The 18,749-nt window shown below is 54.0% G+C and overlaps 1 protein-coding gene across 16 annotated transcripts in view; it reads left to right on the top strand.

Moving 5' to 3' along the window:
* Positions 1–18,749, top strand: part of MYO18A (myosin XVIIIA) — a 91,129-nt gene that overhangs the window by 59,819 nt on the left and 12,561 nt on the right. For all 16 annotated transcript variants that reach the window (XR_005658055.1, XM_039886162.1, XM_039886158.1 and 13 more), the window contains 19 exons: positions 2,744–2,809; positions 5,942–6,070; positions 6,757–6,900; positions 7,294–7,383; positions 7,536–7,655; positions 7,869–7,980; positions 8,405–8,532; positions 8,829–8,983; positions 10,740–10,863; positions 10,952–11,152; positions 11,696–11,806; positions 12,318–12,422; positions 12,726–12,872; positions 13,269–13,382; positions 14,718–14,834; positions 15,027–15,110; positions 15,545–15,682; positions 17,797–17,982; positions 18,361–18,500. Coding sequence is in view for 15 of the 16 variants with exons in the window: in XM_039886162.1 (XP_039742096.1) it covers positions 2,744–2,809; positions 5,942–6,070; positions 6,757–6,900; positions 7,294–7,383; positions 7,536–7,655; positions 7,869–7,980; positions 8,405–8,532; positions 8,829–8,983; positions 10,740–10,863; positions 10,952–11,152; positions 11,696–11,806; positions 12,318–12,422; positions 12,726–12,872; positions 13,269–13,382; positions 14,718–14,834; positions 15,027–15,110; positions 15,545–15,682; positions 17,797–17,982; positions 18,361–18,500 (2,411 nt within the window). In the remaining variant the exon portion in view is untranslated. The remainder of the gene's footprint in view (positions 1–2,743; positions 2,810–5,941; positions 6,071–6,756; positions 6,901–7,293; positions 7,384–7,535; positions 7,656–7,868; positions 7,981–8,404; positions 8,533–8,828; positions 8,984–10,739; positions 10,864–10,951; positions 11,153–11,695; positions 11,807–12,317; positions 12,423–12,725; positions 12,873–13,268; positions 13,383–14,717; positions 14,835–15,026; positions 15,111–15,544; positions 15,683–17,796; positions 17,983–18,360; positions 18,501–18,749) is intronic.

Genomic DNA, 18,749 nt, shown 5'->3' with positions numbered 1-18,749 from the left:
CTAAGGTTCTCAGGCCCCTTGTCAGCCTGGATTGGTGAATATCTGGCTGTAGAAGTAGATGTCTCCCTGACATTCTAGGCTGTCTGTCACCTTGACCTCCAGGAGCAGCTCTTCAGAGCACCAAAGGGCTTCTTGAGCAGAGGAACCCTCCTTCACTGTGCTCTGGCCTCAGGTACCCACGCTGACTCTGAAAGCATCTCAGACCTTAGGATAGCTTCCCTAAAAGTGAGCGTGCTGTGTGGAACAAGGCAGAAATCCCCTCTTCCCCTTGCCCCCAGAGTCACAGACCACATTCATGGCCTCAGAGACATTCTCTCCATCCTTGCCATCCAGGACCTGCCAGCATCCAGGGTGATCTTAGTGTGAATTTAAGTGACCTGTCCCACACCTCCTCTCTGACCCTTGACCTCCGTTCCAGCCTTCCACTTGTGGTTACTCCCAGCACCTTGTCATTCCTGGACATGTTCTGCCTCTGAAAACTTAAATTTCAGCACAGCCTCCTACCTGTGTGTCTCCTCTTTCCTTCTTGGGACACCTGCTCCTTGACTGCATTGAGACCTCTCGTTTCTGGGCCCCACTACGTTTTCTCCACACTGTCCATTCCCTTCTGACTTCACTTCCTTTTTCACTTAGCCATGACACAGTGGTCCAACCCTCCGATCACTAAGCCTTCATCAGCTCTCCTGAGCCTCCCTTTGCACCTACCCTACCTAAGCCCATCCCGAAGGGCTAGTCTTAGGGTGTCTGCACTCCCAGGTTTCTGTGGGGGAAATGATAAAACTGTGTGGACTTGAATTTCTACAGCTTCAGTGAGGTCTCCAGCTCCAGCTGGGCCCTTGGGTGGCCTGATAAATTTCCCAAGTGCCCCATCCTTACCTGGCCCCAGTTCTAAGCTCCTACCCTGATATTCCATTCTCCCCCTTTCTCCTCAAGTCTTCCCCAGGTCATCTTCCTAGCAGTTAGTTGACCTTGCCTTCAAACGCTAATAAAATTGAGACTCCAGCTTTTAAAATTGAGACTTCAACTCCTGTCTTCTGTACACTGCTTTTCAGGGGCCTCCTCCTTCCTGCGGCTTCCTCCTTCCCCAGCCCTCCCCTCATCCACTACCTTCCTCCTGTGCTTTGGAACCCATTCCATTTGGTCTCCCTGGAGACCTATTCCATCGGCGATCATTTCTCCCGTGTCTTCAGCTTCTCTTTCTCTGCTGGCTCTCTTCTCAGTGAAGAAGCATTCTGTAGATGTGGCTCTCAGAAAGGAGCCTTCTGTCAACCCTCTCATGCCAGACTATTGTCTTTCTCTCACCTGCCCCATACCATCAATACCTCCTCTCCTCCTGCCACCCCCAACCCCACCACCACTCATTTCTCTACCCACATCTGCCTGGTTCCTGTCCCTGACACCCTGGGACTCGTCTTCTTGTCTCTCCATGCCCTTCATGTTGCCAGAGCTGAGGGGCACTTTTCTATGCTTCTTGGCAACATGTGGCTGTTGGACAACTCTGTTCTTTTTGAAACATTCTCTGCTCAACTTCTTTGCCGCCACGCCTGGTTTTCCCCTTGTCTCTTTTTCCTTCCTTTCTCAGTCTCTCTGAGCTTTCCTTCTTCCACTTGCCCCTGAAATAAAGATCTCTTTCTCCTTTAAGACTCCTTCCTTGGCCGTATGTGTTTTCTATTCTACACCTTCTTCTGGGGCAACCTCATTCACACCCATTACTTCAATTACTGCATATATATTGACGACTCTCAAGTCAATATCTCTAACTCAGGCCTCTCTCCTGAACTGCAGACATGCATTCCTATCTAGCTGCTTTCTGGAGTTCTCTACCTGTATGCCTTATAACACCTCAAACTCAGCATGTTCAAGCCAAATCGATGATATCTCCCCCCAAACCTACCCTTTCTCGTGTATTCCGTGCCTTGAAGAACAGCACCATTATCCGTTTAGTTACATAAGTCAGAAACCTCAGCATGCCCCTAATGTCCTTCCTCTCGTCTACTCGTCCCCCACACCTAGCAAGGCTCTCTCTGTCCCTAACACCTCCCGCATTTCCCCTCCTCTCTTCCCTTTGCATCGGGTTCTGGCCTTTTCTCCTGTGGATTACTGTAGTAGCTACCTAAGGGGTCTTCATCCATTCTCTGCCCTTGTTCAAGTAGGATCTCCGTAGAATGCAAAGCTGATCCTGTCCCTCCCTGAGAGAGCCCTCCAGAGGCTCTCAAAGCACACAGGCTCCGCATACTTTGGCTACTGTACCTCTCGAGTTGTACCTTAACTGCCCCCTCTTTACTCCGAGTTATGCTAACTAGTTTCCTCAGTGCATTCTGTTGTCTTGTGTTTCCATGCCTTTGCTTGTGCCAGTCCCTCTGCCTGAAATGCCTTCTCCCTCCTGAAATGCTCCTCTCCCCTACTTTGTCTGGCTAATTCTTACTTGTATCTAAAGACTCAGCACAAGCAACACTTCCTTCTGGATGCCTTCCACAGTTCCCCTTGTCTGACTTAGATGCTTCCTCCTCTGTGTACGTCAGTAATTCACTTGTCTCACTCCCCAAAAAGATCACTTGTTCCTTTTGTGAGCATCATATATCCCTAGAATCTAGCGCAGTGCCTGACCCTGTGGAAGCCCACCACAGGTGCTTTTTGAATAAATAAGGGACTGTCTGAATGGAGGATGGGGAAGGACCAGGTGAGTGGGCATAGCCCTGTGTGGAGATGGGGTGGGCTCCCTGACAGAGGTCTCTCTCTGCAGGCAGTGGAGGAGCTGCTGGAGTCCTTGGACCTAGAGAAGAGCAGCTGGTGCATGGGCCTGAGCCGGGTGAGTGGTCCCTACGGGAAGGCAGTCAAGCCCTCACTCTCTGGTTGCCTTTGTCTACCTTGTCTACATGATTGACCCTCCCCCACCTGCCCTCCTTGCTCGATTTAACATCAGGAGTCTCCTGTGACCCCCTTCCGAGTCTTGCCCCCAGCCCTCCCACCCCCCAGCCACTCTGGGGCTATCCTTCCTCTCAAGCTGTCCCCTTCAGGGCTGGGGGCCAGGAAGTTAGATATTTCACCTACTGCAAACTTGACTCTGAAAAACTGGCTTGTTCAGTGCCATGAACACCTCTGTGATGTCAAGGAGGGAGTGGGTTGTAAGGTGGCCCTGAACTTAGCCTGGGTCCTAGTGTGGGAAGTAGGGAGGACAGAAAGGAGGATAGCTTGGAGAAGCAGGAAGGCAGTAGACAGGGTGCTCCAGAGGGCAGAACCCCCTTTGGCAAGTCAGCTAGGGCTGCCAGGGTCCCAGAGGGCAAGTAGGAAATGGTGAGGCCATGCCGCCGCCACCTGCCCACAAGCCGAATTCCTCATCTGAATGGAACGTGGTGCATAAAAAGCAGGCACGCCCGGCCTCGGGTGCCAGTCTGCCTCATCGCTCCACACCAAAGGGTCAGCCGAGCGTCTCTCCCACAGGGCAGGGATCCCCGCACACCCTTCTCTCTTGAGACTGCAAGGCTTGACTGGCGACAGCCACGTATGTGCTCCGAGGGCTTCAGTGGGAGGGAGAGCAGTTGGGAGCCAGGCGGAGGGTTCTGGACCTGTTCGTCTGTCAGCAGACAGGGAAGGAACTGCAGGTCCCAAGGCCTTGTGGGGAGTGTGAGGTGGAAGGATACGTTCACCAAAAAGGCTTAAGTGTCATTTGTCCATTCTGTTCTCTGTTCTGCACTCTGAGTCATGTTCTTGGTTTCTCCTAGCCCCTCCCTCACTGGAAATCCTTTTCCTATCCCCTCACTGTATCTTTGTCTCTGCCGTTCTGATTTTCCCTTGTCTTTTTGGCACTGGCAGGTCCCTGCCTGTCCCTATTTCTCATTTTCTGGTTCTACTGTTCTTTCTTTCCTTGGTTTCTGTGTCTTCTGTGTCCTACCCTCTTTCCATGTCATTTTTGTGGTTTCGGTTCCTGCTGTCTGGCTCTCTCCCTCTCTCAAAATATCTAAGCTCAGGGGCTGCCAGCTGAGCCCTTCCCTGGGAAGCCTATAGTCAAAGATCTCACTTCAGTGTCTTGGTCTCTCCCTACATGGGCTCCTGCCCCTCTGGCAGGCTGAGCTGCTGCTGACTGACTCTCAGAGCCAAGGCATGTCCTGGGCAGGAGAGGGCCTGTCCAGGCCGGTCCTCTTCCCGGCTGCCGTCTTCGTCCCTCCGCATTATCCCAGTGCCTGGCTAAGGCAGTGGAGCCCCAGGGCCCACTCCTGCTCAGGGCAGAATTAGGGGCAAAGGCAGATATTTGGTCATATCTGGTTTGGGAGAAAAGTTTCAGGACTTCTAAGCTATGGTTAGCTCTGGCTGGTGAGCAGTTATTCCCTGTGTTTGTCACATTGCTTCAGAGCGGGTTTTCAGTCTGAGCCCACAGGACCTTGAGGGTTGAAGCAAGGAGTGTGGGAGTCTGGGAGCCTCCTATTATTTTTTGTAAATTTGTATACATAGGTATGTTGGGGGAGGAGGTGGCCCTGCGTTGTCACTTAATTCTCAAAAGGACTCTTTACCTCACAAATGTACAGCTTTTCAAGAGAGGTCTGAGGCTTGCCGCCTACCCTCTACAACATGCTTTCTCTTCTCATTGTGTTTTTGGGCCATTCTCCATACCCCCACCTGGTACTTTGCTTCTTCCGCCCTAGTCAGACAGCTATACACGCTGACCACGAATGTGTTTGCCCACCTCTGGGAGGACTTGGTTATTCCCTATCCTCTGGTGGGATCTCAGGCTCATACACTGTGGGAAATCGAGGCTCAGGTAGAGCTTGGGACCCATGAGAGATCCCAGGCGCTCAGCCCTACGTGTGGGATTTGGCGAAGTGTTGCAGAGGACTGAACTGGCTTTCTCCCAGGACAGCCTCAGGGGACTAGGTTTCCTCAGAGTCTCCGGAGGCAAAGCTTTCTCAGCAGAAAGCATAGGCCCTCTCTCCACTGTTCCCTTGAAGGGAGGCCTCAGGATACTGTGCCTAATGATTCTGAGTGTTTCCTGTGGAGTCCACATCTTCTCTTTGCCCCACGGAAGGGAATTTTCTGTGTCTTGGGCAAGGGAGTCATATACCTAGGTATCCCTTGCCCTCTCTAAGAAGACTAGAGCCTTTTTTTCCCCTGACCATGTCCCTCTTTCTTCTTGTCCTCTTAATAGGGAAACTTTTACCCAGCCCCAGCTCAGGGCACCAAAGAGTGAGAGGAAAAGATGGGTGTGGGGGCGGCCAGCTGGTTCCTCTCACATCTGCCCTCCAGCCCCCAAACCTGTATGACAGGTCTCTTGACTGAGCCAACCCCCGCCCACCATACTGGCTTCTTCATGAGATGAAACCTGGATGTGTGGGTGGGGGTGGGGTGTTGGCACATGAAAGAGGAGATGTCTGAAATGAAACCGAGTGGGCAGGGTACAAGAAAGGGCCCCAGCTCCTCCCCACTCCCCTTTCTCTGCACACTGCTTTCTGGACCTTTTTCTTCTTACCCAGGTACACCAGCATCCGCTACACCTGATCTCAGGCAGTCGGATGCCAAAGGCAGCTGGACCCCATAGTTGGGCCCTGTGGTAGGCGGTGGGCACAGGGGGCATGGACAATGCTGCTGGCAGTCCTGAGGGAAGAAGCCACAGTCGGTGTTCCTGAGGGGTGTCCTCACCGCATTTGACCAGTGGCTGCTTCCTTTCCTTCTCGTCTCAATACCTTCCCTTGGCTTCCTTCTCTTTTCATCTCTCTTCGAAGTTAGATTTCCCACCTTACTCTTCACCTTCCAAAACGTCCCCATTCCTCCAGCCTGGCCCTCCTCCTTCAGCCTCCCTGGGGCCTCTTCTCGCTCCTTCCCTTCACTCTTGGACACTTGGATTTTCAGGCTCTTCTCAGGCCAAGGGCCACACTCCTGGGCCTGCTGGTTTCCTAGGTCAGGCTGCCTGGCCCAGTCTCTTGCCATTACCTGGCCTGCTTCTCCACAGGTGTTCTTCCGGGCAGGCACATTGGCACGTCTGGAGGAGCAACGAGATGAACAAACCAGCAGGAACCTAACCCTGTTCCAGGCAGCTTGCAGGGGCTACCTGGCCCGCCAGCACTTCAAGAAGAAAAAGGTGCTGCTCCAGGGACATCCCCATCCCAAGCCCCAGCCTAGCCAGGCAGAGCTGAGTGCCTGGGGCGGGTGGGGTAGGGGACTTGAGGGAACATGCAGAGACTGGTCTTGGGGCTATGAATTATGATTATCTGGGAGAGAAGAGGCAGGGCCCTCCCTGGGCCAGGCTGGGGAATGGGCAGCTCCCTAGTGCCAGTGAGAGTGCCGGTGTGCCCAGCGACGATGCCATGTGGCCTGGGCCAAAGGTTAGGGTGGGGTGGGGGAGCAGGGCCCAGGCAAAAGTGGGCTCTGGATCATAGGCTGCTCCATGAAAATTAAGGAGCTGTGTCAGCAACTCCTTTTCTTATTAGCAAGTCCATAAAACAGCCAGCACCGCCACCTCTTGTGTTTCAGCAAGATTAGGTTTTATAGTACATCCAGGCCAGGGTGCTGGAAATAATCAGGCAGCAAATAAAGCAGATGAAATTATTCCTAATGATGGCGGAGCAGTTAGTGCCCAGTGTGGTGCTCCCAGAGCCAAGCTGTCTGTTGCCTACTTTCTGAGGGACGGAAGGAGACTGGGGGCGAAGGGTGTCATCGGAGTGTTTGACTCCAGGTCAGACGGCCAGAGGAGCAGCCTGGCAAGGGGGATCCTGGCTGGGCCTGGGACTGAGAGCCCTACTGTGTGCCACCCCCACCCCAACTTAGATCCAGGACCTGGCCATCCGCTGTGTGCAGAAGAACATCAGGAAGAACAAAGGGGTGAAGGACTGGCCCTGGTGGAAGCTCTTTACCACCGTACGACCCCTTATTGAGGTGCAGCTGTCTGAGGAGCAGATCCGGAGCAGAGACGTATGTAATAGCCCAGGGAGGGCCAGGTCACTGAGAGGAAAAGGGCTATAGTTCATCCTTATGGGCAAAAGTATTACCAGCTTTTCTTGGGCCCCCAAAGGCTCCTTTGTTTAATCCAGAAAGCTAATGTCCTTGAACTATGCCCATCAAACAGAAGGCATGCATCCAGGGTACTGACTGAGCCCTTGGGTAGCCTCTCAGGATAAAATTTCAGGCATCCTCATCATATGGGGCGGGTCTAGGGATAGGAGCTGCTGGGAGGCAATGGCTTCCTGTTCCCTCATGTACTGGCCCAAGCTTCAGCAGCTTCATTCATCCCAAGGGTACAGATCCCAGGCTCCAAACTCTCGCAGAGCCTCTCTGGCTCACTTTGCCTTCCTTACTGCACCCTAGGAGGAGATCCAGCAGCTGCGGAGCAAGCTTGAGAAGGTGGAGAAGGAGCGGAATGAGCTGCGGCTCAACAGTGACCGGCTGGAGACCCGGGTGAGTGACTCCTAGCACCAGACAGACTGGCCCATCTCTGCAAGGAGGCTTGGCCCAGAAGCTCCTTCCCCCTGCCCCACCCCGCTCCCGGGTGTTCTGGCTGAGTGAGGCAGGCATTTCAACTGGTGGCATCTTCCCTCCCCCAACCCCAGATCTCAGAGCTGACATCGGAGCTGACGGATGAACGTAACACGGGAGAGTCCGCCTCCCAGCTGCTGGACGCGGAGACCGCAGAAAGGCTCCGAGCTGAAAAAGAGATGAAAGAGCTGCAGGTGAGGGCAGGGCTGGGCTGAACACAGCCATGCTAGCAGCTGCCACATTCTAGTGCCCATCTACTTCCCCCAAGGACGGGTGGCATCTTTGCCACTAGCCCAGCACCCCTGTCTGCCCTGGGTAAGCATGCGACCATGGTCTGTGGTTCAGGGGTGTGGGTGGTACTGAATGAGGGGGCGGAATGGCACACGTCCTAACTTCCTCTCCTGCAGACCCAGTACGATACACTGAAGAAGCAAATGGAGGTGATGGAAATGGAGGTGATGGAGGCCCGTCTCATCCGGGCAGCTGAGATCAATGGGGAAGTGGATGATGATGATACAGGTGGGTCTGAGGCCAGAGGAGCTTGGCAATGGCCTGAGTAGCAAGCTCTGATGCCTGCTCCACCCATCGCCCAGGCCTGTTTCTCGTGTGTAGGTCTGTTATAAGGCTAATGTGAAATAAATAGAAAGTAGATGTGCCAATAAATGCAGGAGATTATCATGAAGGACTGTAATGACAATGACAATGACAATGTCTGAGGGCCAAGGTCCAACAGTTCTTGGGGAGAGGACAGCACATACAGCCACGTCACCCTCTCTAGCCTTCTCCCAGCTCGTGGCTCCTTCCACCGTGGGATGAAGCCATCATTTCAGAGACCAGGCTGACTCCACCTGCTGCCCCTCCCTGTCTCATCCTTCTTCCCCTATGTCCCTTATTGGGGACTCTCAGAAGCTCAGTCCTCCCTTGTCTGCCCCCAACCCCACAGGTGGTGAGTGGCGCCTGAAGTATGAGCGAGCTGTGCGGGAGGTCGATTTCACTAAGAAGCGGCTCCAGCAGGAATTCGAAGACAAGCTGGAGGTGGAGCAGCAGAACAAGAGGCAGCTGGAGAGGCGGGTGAGTCTGCTGGAAGTAGCAGAGGCCTGTGCCTGGGAGGAACTGGGAGGGGCTGAGTGCCACATACTTGTCCAGCGAATGGCCTGAGCAAGCAGGCCCTGGGAGCAATAGCCTGTAGGTGCAGGGGACAACCAAGAGCGAACTGTTGTTAGACTGTCTTAGTTCCCTGGATGTCCCTGACTTTAGCCCTCATCTCTGGGTCTCCTCACTCACCTACCTCCTTCTCCTCACCTTCCCCACCAATACTTCCGGGCCTCTCAATGGCTGCTGACCCTGCACCCCATCTCGGCCCCTAGCTCGGAGACCTGCAGGCAGATAGTGATGAGAGCCAGCGGGCTCTGCAACAGCTCAAGAAGAAGTGCCAGCGGCTGACGGCTGAGCTGCAGGACACCAAGCTGCACCTGGAGGGCCAGCAGGTCCGCAACCATGAGCTGGAGAAGAAGCAGAGGAGGTGAGTAGGGTCCCTGCCCAGGGCAGAGACGACCTCCTAGAACAGCCCCAGACAGGGCTCCCTGCCTCTCCTCCAGGAAGGAAAGAAGGGAGGACCTGAATTTGGTCAGAGCCCTTACCTGCACGGTCACAAGATCACTCGTTCTCCTGGAATGTGAACGGGTCTCACCTGACCTCTGAGGAGCACTCAGACCACATCCCCACTGAAGGCCTGCTAGGCCCCTGCTCGCAGACGTTCTACCCTCAGTGTGTGCTTGTCACCCTGCCTGTGCCCAGTAAGGATGAGCACCAGCCAGGCCCCGTGCAGGAACCACTCCACTGCAGCCCTGCCCTTCATTCCCACCCAGCTCCCCATCTCTCCCTTGCCTCAGCTATACACACTCTCCTAATATCATTAAACTACCGTGCCACTTCCATCTCATTATGGTAATGGCACAAAGGAGGGGGGCAGCCCTCACAGGAGAAAATCCAATCTAAATTAATTTTCCTGGCTGGGGATGGGAATGGGATGCCTTTATTAGCAACACCAAGGAACCTACGCACCCTGGGAACAGCAGGGTGCCCCAGGGAGTGGGAATAGCGCCCAGCTCCCCTCTGCAGGAAAGGGGTTCTCAGCAGAGGCACTAGTTGCCTTGGAGAAGGGGCAGCCCTACACCCACAACCCTGAGGGAAACACCTGCAGAGCCAAGTCCTCCCAGTGAGCCCGGGTTACCCTCTGCCTCCTGGGCTGGGCTGCTGCTTTGCAGAGAGTGAGAAGAAATGAGGTCTTACATTCTTCCCTCCCAGCACCGTAACTGCTTCCTTGGTTCTCATCTTTACCCCCACCCTCCCTTTTACCTAGAGGCAAGCACCCTTCGCGGGACCCCCTTCCGAGCACCCTGATGACAGTGCCAGCGTGGCCTAGTTACCATCTTGCTGCCCTCCACATTGGGCAACTTGTTAGATTTCAGCTGCCAAGAGTTTTCTTTTTTTTTTTTTTTTTTTTGATATAGGGTTGGGGTAGGGGGAAGCTACAGGAACCTGATTAGCTTTTCAGAGAAGGTGTTAAGAGGAATTTCAGCAATTTGCTCCTTATTTAAAGTCACTGGGCAGGAAATGGAAGACTGGGAAGTGGAGGAGTAAAGAAAGAAGCCCCCAACTGTGGACTGCACACCCGTTGAAGCACAATGCCAGCTGGGCACAGTGGGACTGCTGGCTTCCAGCCCAGTGTGGGGTGTCCTGGTGGTGACACGGGTATTGCTGGGGCAAGCGGGCCTGGCCAAACCCTGGTGCCTAGGGTCGGGGGCAGGAGCGGGCCGCTCCATCTAGATAGCCACACTATCTTCCATTGCCAAATCGTACTATAGAAAGTGAGTTAGTCGAAGCAAGACGTCCATTTCCACCCATTCTGATGCCCTCTCTGCCCTCACCCTGGGCCCTCACCTTTGAAAAGAAAAGGTCGAGACTTAACCTTTTCTTTTTTCTGAGGAGAGTATGTCCACCTCTTCCATGACAGCAGCCTGTGGATTCTCTTAGGCCCACCAGGTGACAGGGCCTTTTGGACCCACTCAGTGAAATGCCCCCACCACATCCCAGACCAGGTTGTTGAGTAGGGTCTCAATGGCCTGACCTGTAACCCCTCTGAATGTTTAGACTGCAAGTCCCTGCTCTGCTTGTGTCCTCTTCGTATCTGTGGTACTTCCTGGCAGCCTCTGGGTGCTGGAGACCCGGACTCGTCCTTTGTCTGATAGAGCCCCCATGGCCATGCTCCCTCACAGGTTTGACAGCGAGCTCACACAAGCGCACGAGGAGGCCCAGCGGGAGAAGCTGCAGCGGGAGAAGCTGCAGAGAGAGAAAGACATGCTCCTCGCTGAAGCTTTCAGCCTGAAACAGCAACTAGAGGTGCGTGGGGCTGACCACCACCCACACCCCGTCCCACTCACAGGCCAGGGCCAGCCCAGGGTCAGCCCCATCTTCTCTTTTGCTTTAGGAAAAAGACATGGACATTGCGGGATTCACCCAGAAAGTTGTCTCATTGGAGGCTGAACTCCAGGACATTTCTTCCCAAGAGTCCAAGGATGAAGCCTCTCTGGCCAAGGTCAAGAAACAGCTCAGGGACCTGGAGGCCAAGGTCAAGGATCAGGAAGAGGAGCTGGATGAGCAGGCGGGGACCATCCAAATGCTGGAACAGGTGCTGGAGGGCTTGGCTAAGGGAGGCACCACCATCCCCCAAAGCTAACTCAGGGTGTAGGCCAGAGGAGGGCAAGATCCCAAATTCAGTCATTCGTTTGCTCCTTCTTTGCAAAATGTTGAGTGAGCACCTGATCTGAGCCAGCCACAGTGTGAAGATAATTAAGCTTTCGTGGTACTTTCCACAAGAACAAGTCTCGATCAAGCTGTAGTAGTGAGGGGTTCAGGAGGCCATGCACCCACCCAGCCTACCACTGAGCCATCATGTTCATTCAAGGAGCTAGAGCCTGGAAGCCAAGTAGAAAAACTTCAGGGTTGTCCCCAACCCCAGCAGCCTTCTCTGGGCCTGTGCTAGAGAAGCCTGGTAAGGGAGTTCAGCTTCTCGGGAGAAGCCCACTGCCACAGGAGCAAGATGGGAGCAAAGGGAACCTCTTACAGAGATGTTCCCTGCTCCTGAGCCTGGGGAGAGCTGTCCATCAGGGTGCAGTGGGCAGGGATCAGGGCACTGCTGGGAAAGGAACCCAGTCCTTCCACCCACCTCCAGGCCAAGCTGCGACTTGAGATGGAGATGGAGCGGATGAGACAGACCCATTCCAAGGAGATGGAGAGTCGAGATGAGGAGGTGGAGGAAGCCCGGCAGTCATGTCAGAAGAAGGTAAGGCAGTGGACACTCAACTTGTCCAGTATAAATGCCAGTTCCCCCATCACTGCTTTAAAGTGAGGGAATTTCTGCCTTAGCCACGCTATCTTCCGTTGCCATTCTGCACCAGGAATCTCTGCTCCTGGCATTAGCTGGCATGTGTGCTCTTGGTTTGTAGAGAAGCTCAGGCCCTTGAGGAGCTAATGTTCCCTGCTTTCTGTGCCATGTGACAGTCCACTCTGTGCCACCCTGTACAGTCAGCCTGGCTCAGTGGGAACTGCCCACTATGGAACAAGGGCTCCCGCTCTAGCTCGGGGCCACTGTACGTGGCCTGCCATGCCTCCTCTCCCTCCCAGGCTGCTTTGAAACCCTAGGGACTTCAAATTCGGGGTCTGACCCCTTCGAGGTCATCCATGCTCAGCTCTGCCCCACTGTTTTCCCTGGGCGGGGGAAGCCAGAAGGAAAGGGGACTGGCTGGCACCAGACACTGAAGGGACTGATGGACTCTGTCCCCATGGTGCTCCAGTTAAAACAAATGGAGGTGCAGCTCGAGGAAGAGTATGAAGACAAGCAGAAGGTGCTGCGAGAGAAGCGGGAGCTGGAGAGCAAGCTCACCACGCTCAGTGACCAGGTGAGTGAAGACTGTTGTCTGGGGCCTGGCCAGCTGCCCACCCCATCCAGCCTTAGGGATGAGAATCTTAGGCATAGAAAGCTGGCAACAGAGGTAGGTGTGCTGGGCTCTGTAGATCCCATGTTATCACTTGTGGAATGGGGGTGATAACCATACATTGCACATGCTACTTTTCTTATTGGCTGGCGTGATCCTGGTACTTGCACTGTGGTTGCTCATTAGCAGGACTCTGAGAATAACAGTAAGGGTGAGGTGAGGGCTTGGGAAAGACAGGAGGAGCCCCAAATTCTTATCTCCACCCAGGTGAACCAGCGGGACTTTGAGTCAGAGAAACGGCTTCGGAAAGACCTGAAGCGCACCAAGGCCCTGCTAGCAGATGCCCAGATCATGCTGGACCACCTGAAGAACAATGCACCTAGCAAGAGGGAGATTGCTCAGCTGAAGAACCAGGTATCTGCAGAGAGAACATCGTCAGGGGCCACTGAGCTTATTTTTTTCAGTTCTCTTTCTCTCCCTCTTGTCCCTCTCAGTGGTTCTTGAGTCCTTGGGAAGGAAGGTGACAGGGAAGCGGGAAGAAGCCACTTGTAGCAACCAGACTCCACAGGGTCTGTGCATGTTGTACAGCATGACCACCAAGCCCTGGAATGCTGTGGACAGGGCCCAGAACCCACCCCCTATCCTGGGAGAAGGTGCCTGTGCATGCACCGGCCCTGGGATCTAAAGTGAACAGAGGAGGAGAAAGAGAGCACCTGGGTTCCCTTTCTCCTGCCAACACCCTGCACAGCCCTCCTGTCCCCAGGTAATGGCTGATGTCTTTCCCTGGGGTGGGGGTGGCTCTGTGTCTAGCTGGAGGAGTCAGAGTTCACCTGTGCAGCAGCTGTAAAAGCACGTAAAGCAATGGAGGTGGAGATCGAAGACCTGCACCTGCAGATTGATGACATCGCCAAAGCCAAGACAGCGGTGAGGAACTGGGGTGTGTAGGTCCCAGCTAAGGGAGAAAAGAACTGTGACAGTGGCTTCCTTCACCCCAAACAGCGACCCTTCCTCAGCCAGGTCCCTTCATGCCAGGGCTTTCTGCAGGGAAATCAGGCCTCCCTCCTCAGTTTTTCTCACTGATAGCAAAGGCCCAGGAGGGGGCGAGGTGGAAGAGGAAACTAGCAAGGGCCCATCTCCCTGTTTAACCACCTGCCTGTGGGAGTTGGGCCGCAGGCCCCAACATCATAAATAAAGGCAGCTAATGTGGCTAAGGGATGTAAGCAGGTGCCTAGAGATTAGCGGAAGCACCGATAAGAGGATGGGATGGCTGGTTTCCCTCCCCTTCCCCTGGCCAGCCCACTGACAACCCCAAGTGGCAGCTAATTAGAGCTCTTATTTAATGCCTCCCTTTTAATTTCCTACCTCTCCCACGGCCCATCTATCGGCCGAGAAGTCATTACTGGGATGCGGCCACCGGTACCATCTCGGGCAGGGAATGGGGCAGGGGAGGAGGCTGGGCTTGGCTCTGGGCTCCACAACCCCCTAGCTAGCCACCTGGCTGCTGATGCCAATCTCCCAGGCTTGATTTATCCCCGTGACATTTGTGCTCCTCAGCAGTTTTCAGGTGAGTAATTCAAATTCCTTAATTGTGTTAAAAAAGGCTGTTATAAAATTACCATTTTATTTAAATCCGAGTTAATAAATTTCTTGGCAGAGGCTTCCCCAGCTCCCCACAGCCCAGTAATAAGATGGATGGGGCAGAGAAGGAGCCAACGCAGTCATTTTGGTTTGGAATTACAGGCTAATAGATTCATTCATTTCCTGAAGCTGCTGTTGGCTGTCTCTTCCCCTCCCCTCGGGAGTGGACTGGCTGCGGGGGCTGGACAACCAGGGAGCAGGTGGTCCCAGGGGAAACCAGAACTCATGCCAAAAAGACTTTGCAGATTTGAGGAGACTTGAAGGGGGTACAGGGCATGAAGGTTAGAGCCTACACTGCCAGTGCCAGGATGATGGGTCACTTGTTCTGGGCAGACCTTTTCTAACTTCTCATTAGCCTCCAAAGAGCTGCCAGAAAGCAGCTGTCATTTAGCCCTGGGTCTGCCTGTGCTGCAGAGCCCTTATCCTCACCTCTCAGGTTCAGAGCAGGACAGGCAGCTCCCTGATTGTCACTGGTCCTGGAATCTGCTCCAGCAGATGGACCCAGTCTCATCATCACCCCCCACCCATTGAAGTTGACATGGGGAAGGTTTAGGCTTGCCACCTGGGACCATCAGGCATTCTGGGCCTGAGGCCCTATGATCTGTCTTTGTTTCTGTCCAGCTGGAGGAGCAGCTGAGCCGCCTTCAGCGTGAGAAGAATGAGATCCAGAACCGGCTGGAGGAGGATCAGGAGGACATGAATGAGCTGATGAAGAAGCACAAGGCAGCTGTGGCTCAGGTACCCTGCCCAGGAGTGCCCGCCACCCCCTATGCCACAGATACTGTCGTCTGATCCTCCTCAGAGGTCCCCAGCACAACTGTTTCTTTAGGGAGGTTGCAGTGCCTCTGATCCCTAGCGCTCAGGGTGGATAGAGTGGGCTGAATTTGGAGTTTATGGGGGATCCCGCTTTAGCGCTCATTCCTTTCCCAGGCCTCTCGGGACCTGGCTCAGATGAATGACCTCCAAGCGCAGCTAGAAGAAGCCAACAAGGAGAAGCAAGAGCTTCAGGAGAAGGTGGGAACTAGGGTCTCCCTTGGTAGAAAGAGGGTACCGGGTCACCATGAGCCTGGAGGGATGAACCTCCAAGCTCACAAGAATAGCAAGCACTTCTCTCTGCCGTCAGTAATCCACAGGGCAACATCAAGTGCAAAGAGCTAGGCTTGGAGCCATATTGCCATAGCAGACATTTTGGCTTCAGCTGCCCCATTTCACATTTCTATTCCCTCTCTCGTCCTTAGCTTTCTTCTTTCTCTCCAAAGGGCCAAATCTGTGCCAGTGCTGGGCCAGGTGGGGAATGCCTCTGGCTCTGGGCCTCATCCTTCCACCTCCCCTGTGCATCCCTCCCTCCCTCTGCCTTCTAGTCACCATGGTGATCTTGCCAGGCCCCAGACTCTGCCCCCTCCCTTCTGGGCTCAGTTCTTTCTTCTCTTCCTGCTCCCCACCCCCAGCTACAAGCCCTCCAGAGCCAAGTGGAGTTCCTAGAGCAGTCCATGGTGGACAAGTCCCTGGTGAGCAGGCAGGAAGCTAAGATCCGGGAGCTGGAGACACGCCTGGAGTTCGAAAGGACCCAAGTGAAGCGGCTGGAGGTGGGTGCACACTTCTGGTCCGCAGCTACCAGGGCAGAGCTGCTCTAGCAGCTGGAGCCATGCATGCTGAGCAAGGCTGAGCAGACCCGCGGATGCGCCTCAGAAGCCTCTGCCAAGCTGCCAGGGCAGCTGACGGGGTGGTACCTTCTCCCCTGCCCGCCCGGCCTGCTCTCTGGGCACTGCAGAGCCTGCCTGCTTTACATTCTGTTTCCGTGTTTGCTTTCTGCCAAGGGACCAGAGCAGCTTAGCTTTTTGTCTTCATATTTTCCTCCACCATGAGCTCCCCCCCGCAGGTCTCCCTCACTCGCTCTCTGGCAGGGTCATAAATATGCAGCAAATGGCACCACTTCTGTGAGGCTGAAGTCTGTTCTCATCTCGTTGCTCTTTCTCTCCCTTCCCTTTTTAATTCCCTTTTTTCCTCACTTCTTCCTACCCTTCTCGTCTCTGATTTTTCTCCTCCTCATCATTTTTCTCCTTTTTTGCCCTATTCTTTCTTCTCTTTGTATTTTTCTTCTCCCCAATCTTATTCCTTTTTCTTACCCTCTCTCTTTCTTCCTTTCTCTCCCTCCCATTCCTCCTCTCCCTCCACTTTTTCTGTTCACCTCTTTTCTTCTTTTTCCCCCTCCTCCTTCTTAACTGTATTCTCCATACTCCAAATTTGGTCTTTTCTGTTCAATCTCCCAAAGCCAGCATGCTCCAGACCCCTCCCTCTCCTGCAGAACAGGTAGGAAGAAAGAGACAGGAAGAATTCTTTCTCTGGGTTTATACCCCTCTCACCCTATTTTTAAGTTCTCATCCTTCTTGAGCTTGTAGGAATGGACTATAGGAATGTCTAAGCACCCATAGTTCTCCACGAGAACTATGTTCATGAGTAAGGAACATCCCTGCCACCTCCCTATTAAACCCTCCTCGGCAGAGCAGGCACTAGGGCAGGAGTGGAAATAGATGACTGGGGTTCGCAGTGGCATCCGGAAGGCATTAATACCTTTGACCTAGGAAGAATATGGCTGAACCTCCCAACAGGGCGCCATAGCCCTCAGGAAAGCTAGAGAGAGTCAGAGGAGATTTAATCACAATTCACATTCTGCCTTGGTAATACTTGGATCCCCGCTTTACTTACAGGAAGGGTCAAGTATAGTGTCACAAAGCTGCGTAAGGGGCAGAAGAGGCCATTGGTGTGGTGGATACGGGCAGATCCGCTACACTTGTCTTTTCTCATAGGCCCCCAGTCCCTTTCCTCAGCTCTCTCTCTCATCTTCCCTTCTGCTTAGAAAGGCAATACTGCGATTTAGACTTACAAAATAATAAACACAAATGGCCCTTGAGATCTTGTAGCCTAGCACTGTTATTACAGAGACGTGGAGACTGGGGTACTGAGAGGTGGAGGCGTCAGGGGCAGTCATCCGCCTTTCCTCTTCCAGATTGCCTTCACATATTTTACCTTAATTGGTCCTTAAAAGACCCCTGGGGGACTAGATGTGTTATTCTCCCATTTTCCCATTAGAACCAAAAGCAGTGTCCTCCTCTTACACTCTGCCCCAATCTCCAGGTCATTTCTTGCTCGGTATCCCGTGGCCCAACAGGGAAAAACGTGTTCAAGATTCTGGGGAGAGATTCATCAGGCTTAGAGGGATAGGTTTGGGCCAGGAATCTGATGACTGTTTAGTCTCCCCTTAATCCGGGAACTCTCAGTAAAGCCATTTACCTCTGAGCTCAGGATTAGCTTTTGGAGCTTCTGGGTTCATCATCTCTGAGGAGAAGCCCTGCTGCCCGTGGAGGTCCCCCACATAGTGTCAAGACAGACAGGCCCAGGCTGTAGCCAGAGCACTTCTCCAACCTGGTAGTGATAGTGATGGGACTAGCACCTTTCATCTTCCAGACTCCTTTCACATATTTTACCTTATTCGGTACTTAAAAGACCCCTTGGGGACTAGTGTGTTATTCTCCCATTTTGCAGAAAGGCAAAGGAAGCCACATCAGAGGGCTTTAGTTGTTTACCCACCTATCCGTGAGTGGCGGAGGCAGAGCTGGACCCAGGCCTCCTGACTCCAGAGCTCCGCCACACCCCTCTCTCTACCTGGCTGATGGGCCTCTCTTCCCACCTCCCTGTCCAGAGCCTGGCCAGCCGGCTCAAGGAGAACATGGAGAAGCTGACTGAGGAGCGAGATCAGCGCACAGCAGCTGAGAACCGGGAGAAGGAGCAGAACAAGAGGCTACAGCGGCAGCTCCGGGATACTAAGGAGGAGATGGGCGAGTTGGCCAGGAAGGAGGCCGAGGCAAGCCGCAAGAAGCATGAACTGGTAATGCACCACCCCTCCCCCCGGGGCCCCAACCTGGCAGCCCTCTGAGCAACTGCTAAGGGCACACCTCACTCCTGGGCTGGCATGGGGTGGGCTGCACAGAAACCATGGTTTAGACAATTGGAGGGAAGAAGACATGTCAAGAGGACAGTGACAGAAACCCTGAGGGCAAGCCAGGGTCCAAGGGTGGCACTGGAGTCTCCATCAGGTGAGGCCAGGCCTCAAAAGCCCAGCAACACCGGAGCAAAAAGTAGCTCTGCAGACTTGCACCCATGTAGCTTCTGCCTGGCTGGGAGAGCCTTGAGGCAGGCTTTTTCTGGGACAGCCGAATGAGAAACTAGCCCTCCTGTGAATTGGACTGCCCACTCTTCCTCCTAGGAAATGGATCTGGAGAGTCTTGAGGCTGCTAACCAGAGCCTGCAAGCCGATCTAAAACTGGCATTCAAGCGCATTGGAGACCTGCAGGCCGCCATTGAGGATGAGATGGAAAGTGATGAGAATGAGGACCTCATCAACAGGTGAGGGGGCCTCAGGGCACCTGACACCGGCACAGAGGCCCTCTTGACCGCCTCTGGACCAGGCCACCAGGTAGAACAGCTGCAACCTCTGTCTTCCCATCACCAAGCCACCAGCCCCGGCTCCCCTCATTGCCAGACCCTAGCATGGACCTGTCCTGCAGTAGCTGAGGGCAGGACAGGTGCTGCCCGGGTGAGACTGACTCCTCCCCTCTTCCTCTCCGTCCTCCTTCCCCAGGCCTCTCTGGGAAC

Source organism: Pteropus medius, unplaced genomic scaffold (genome assembly GCF_902729225.1).
Source record: "Pteropus medius unplaced genomic scaffold, Ma_sr-lr_union100, whole genome shotgun sequence".
Taxonomy (NCBI): Eukaryota; Metazoa; Chordata; class Mammalia; order Chiroptera; family Pteropodidae; genus Pteropus; species Pteropus medius.
The sequence above is the reverse complement of the archived record's forward strand: the minus strand, read 5'-3'. Positions and strand labels throughout refer to the sequence as shown.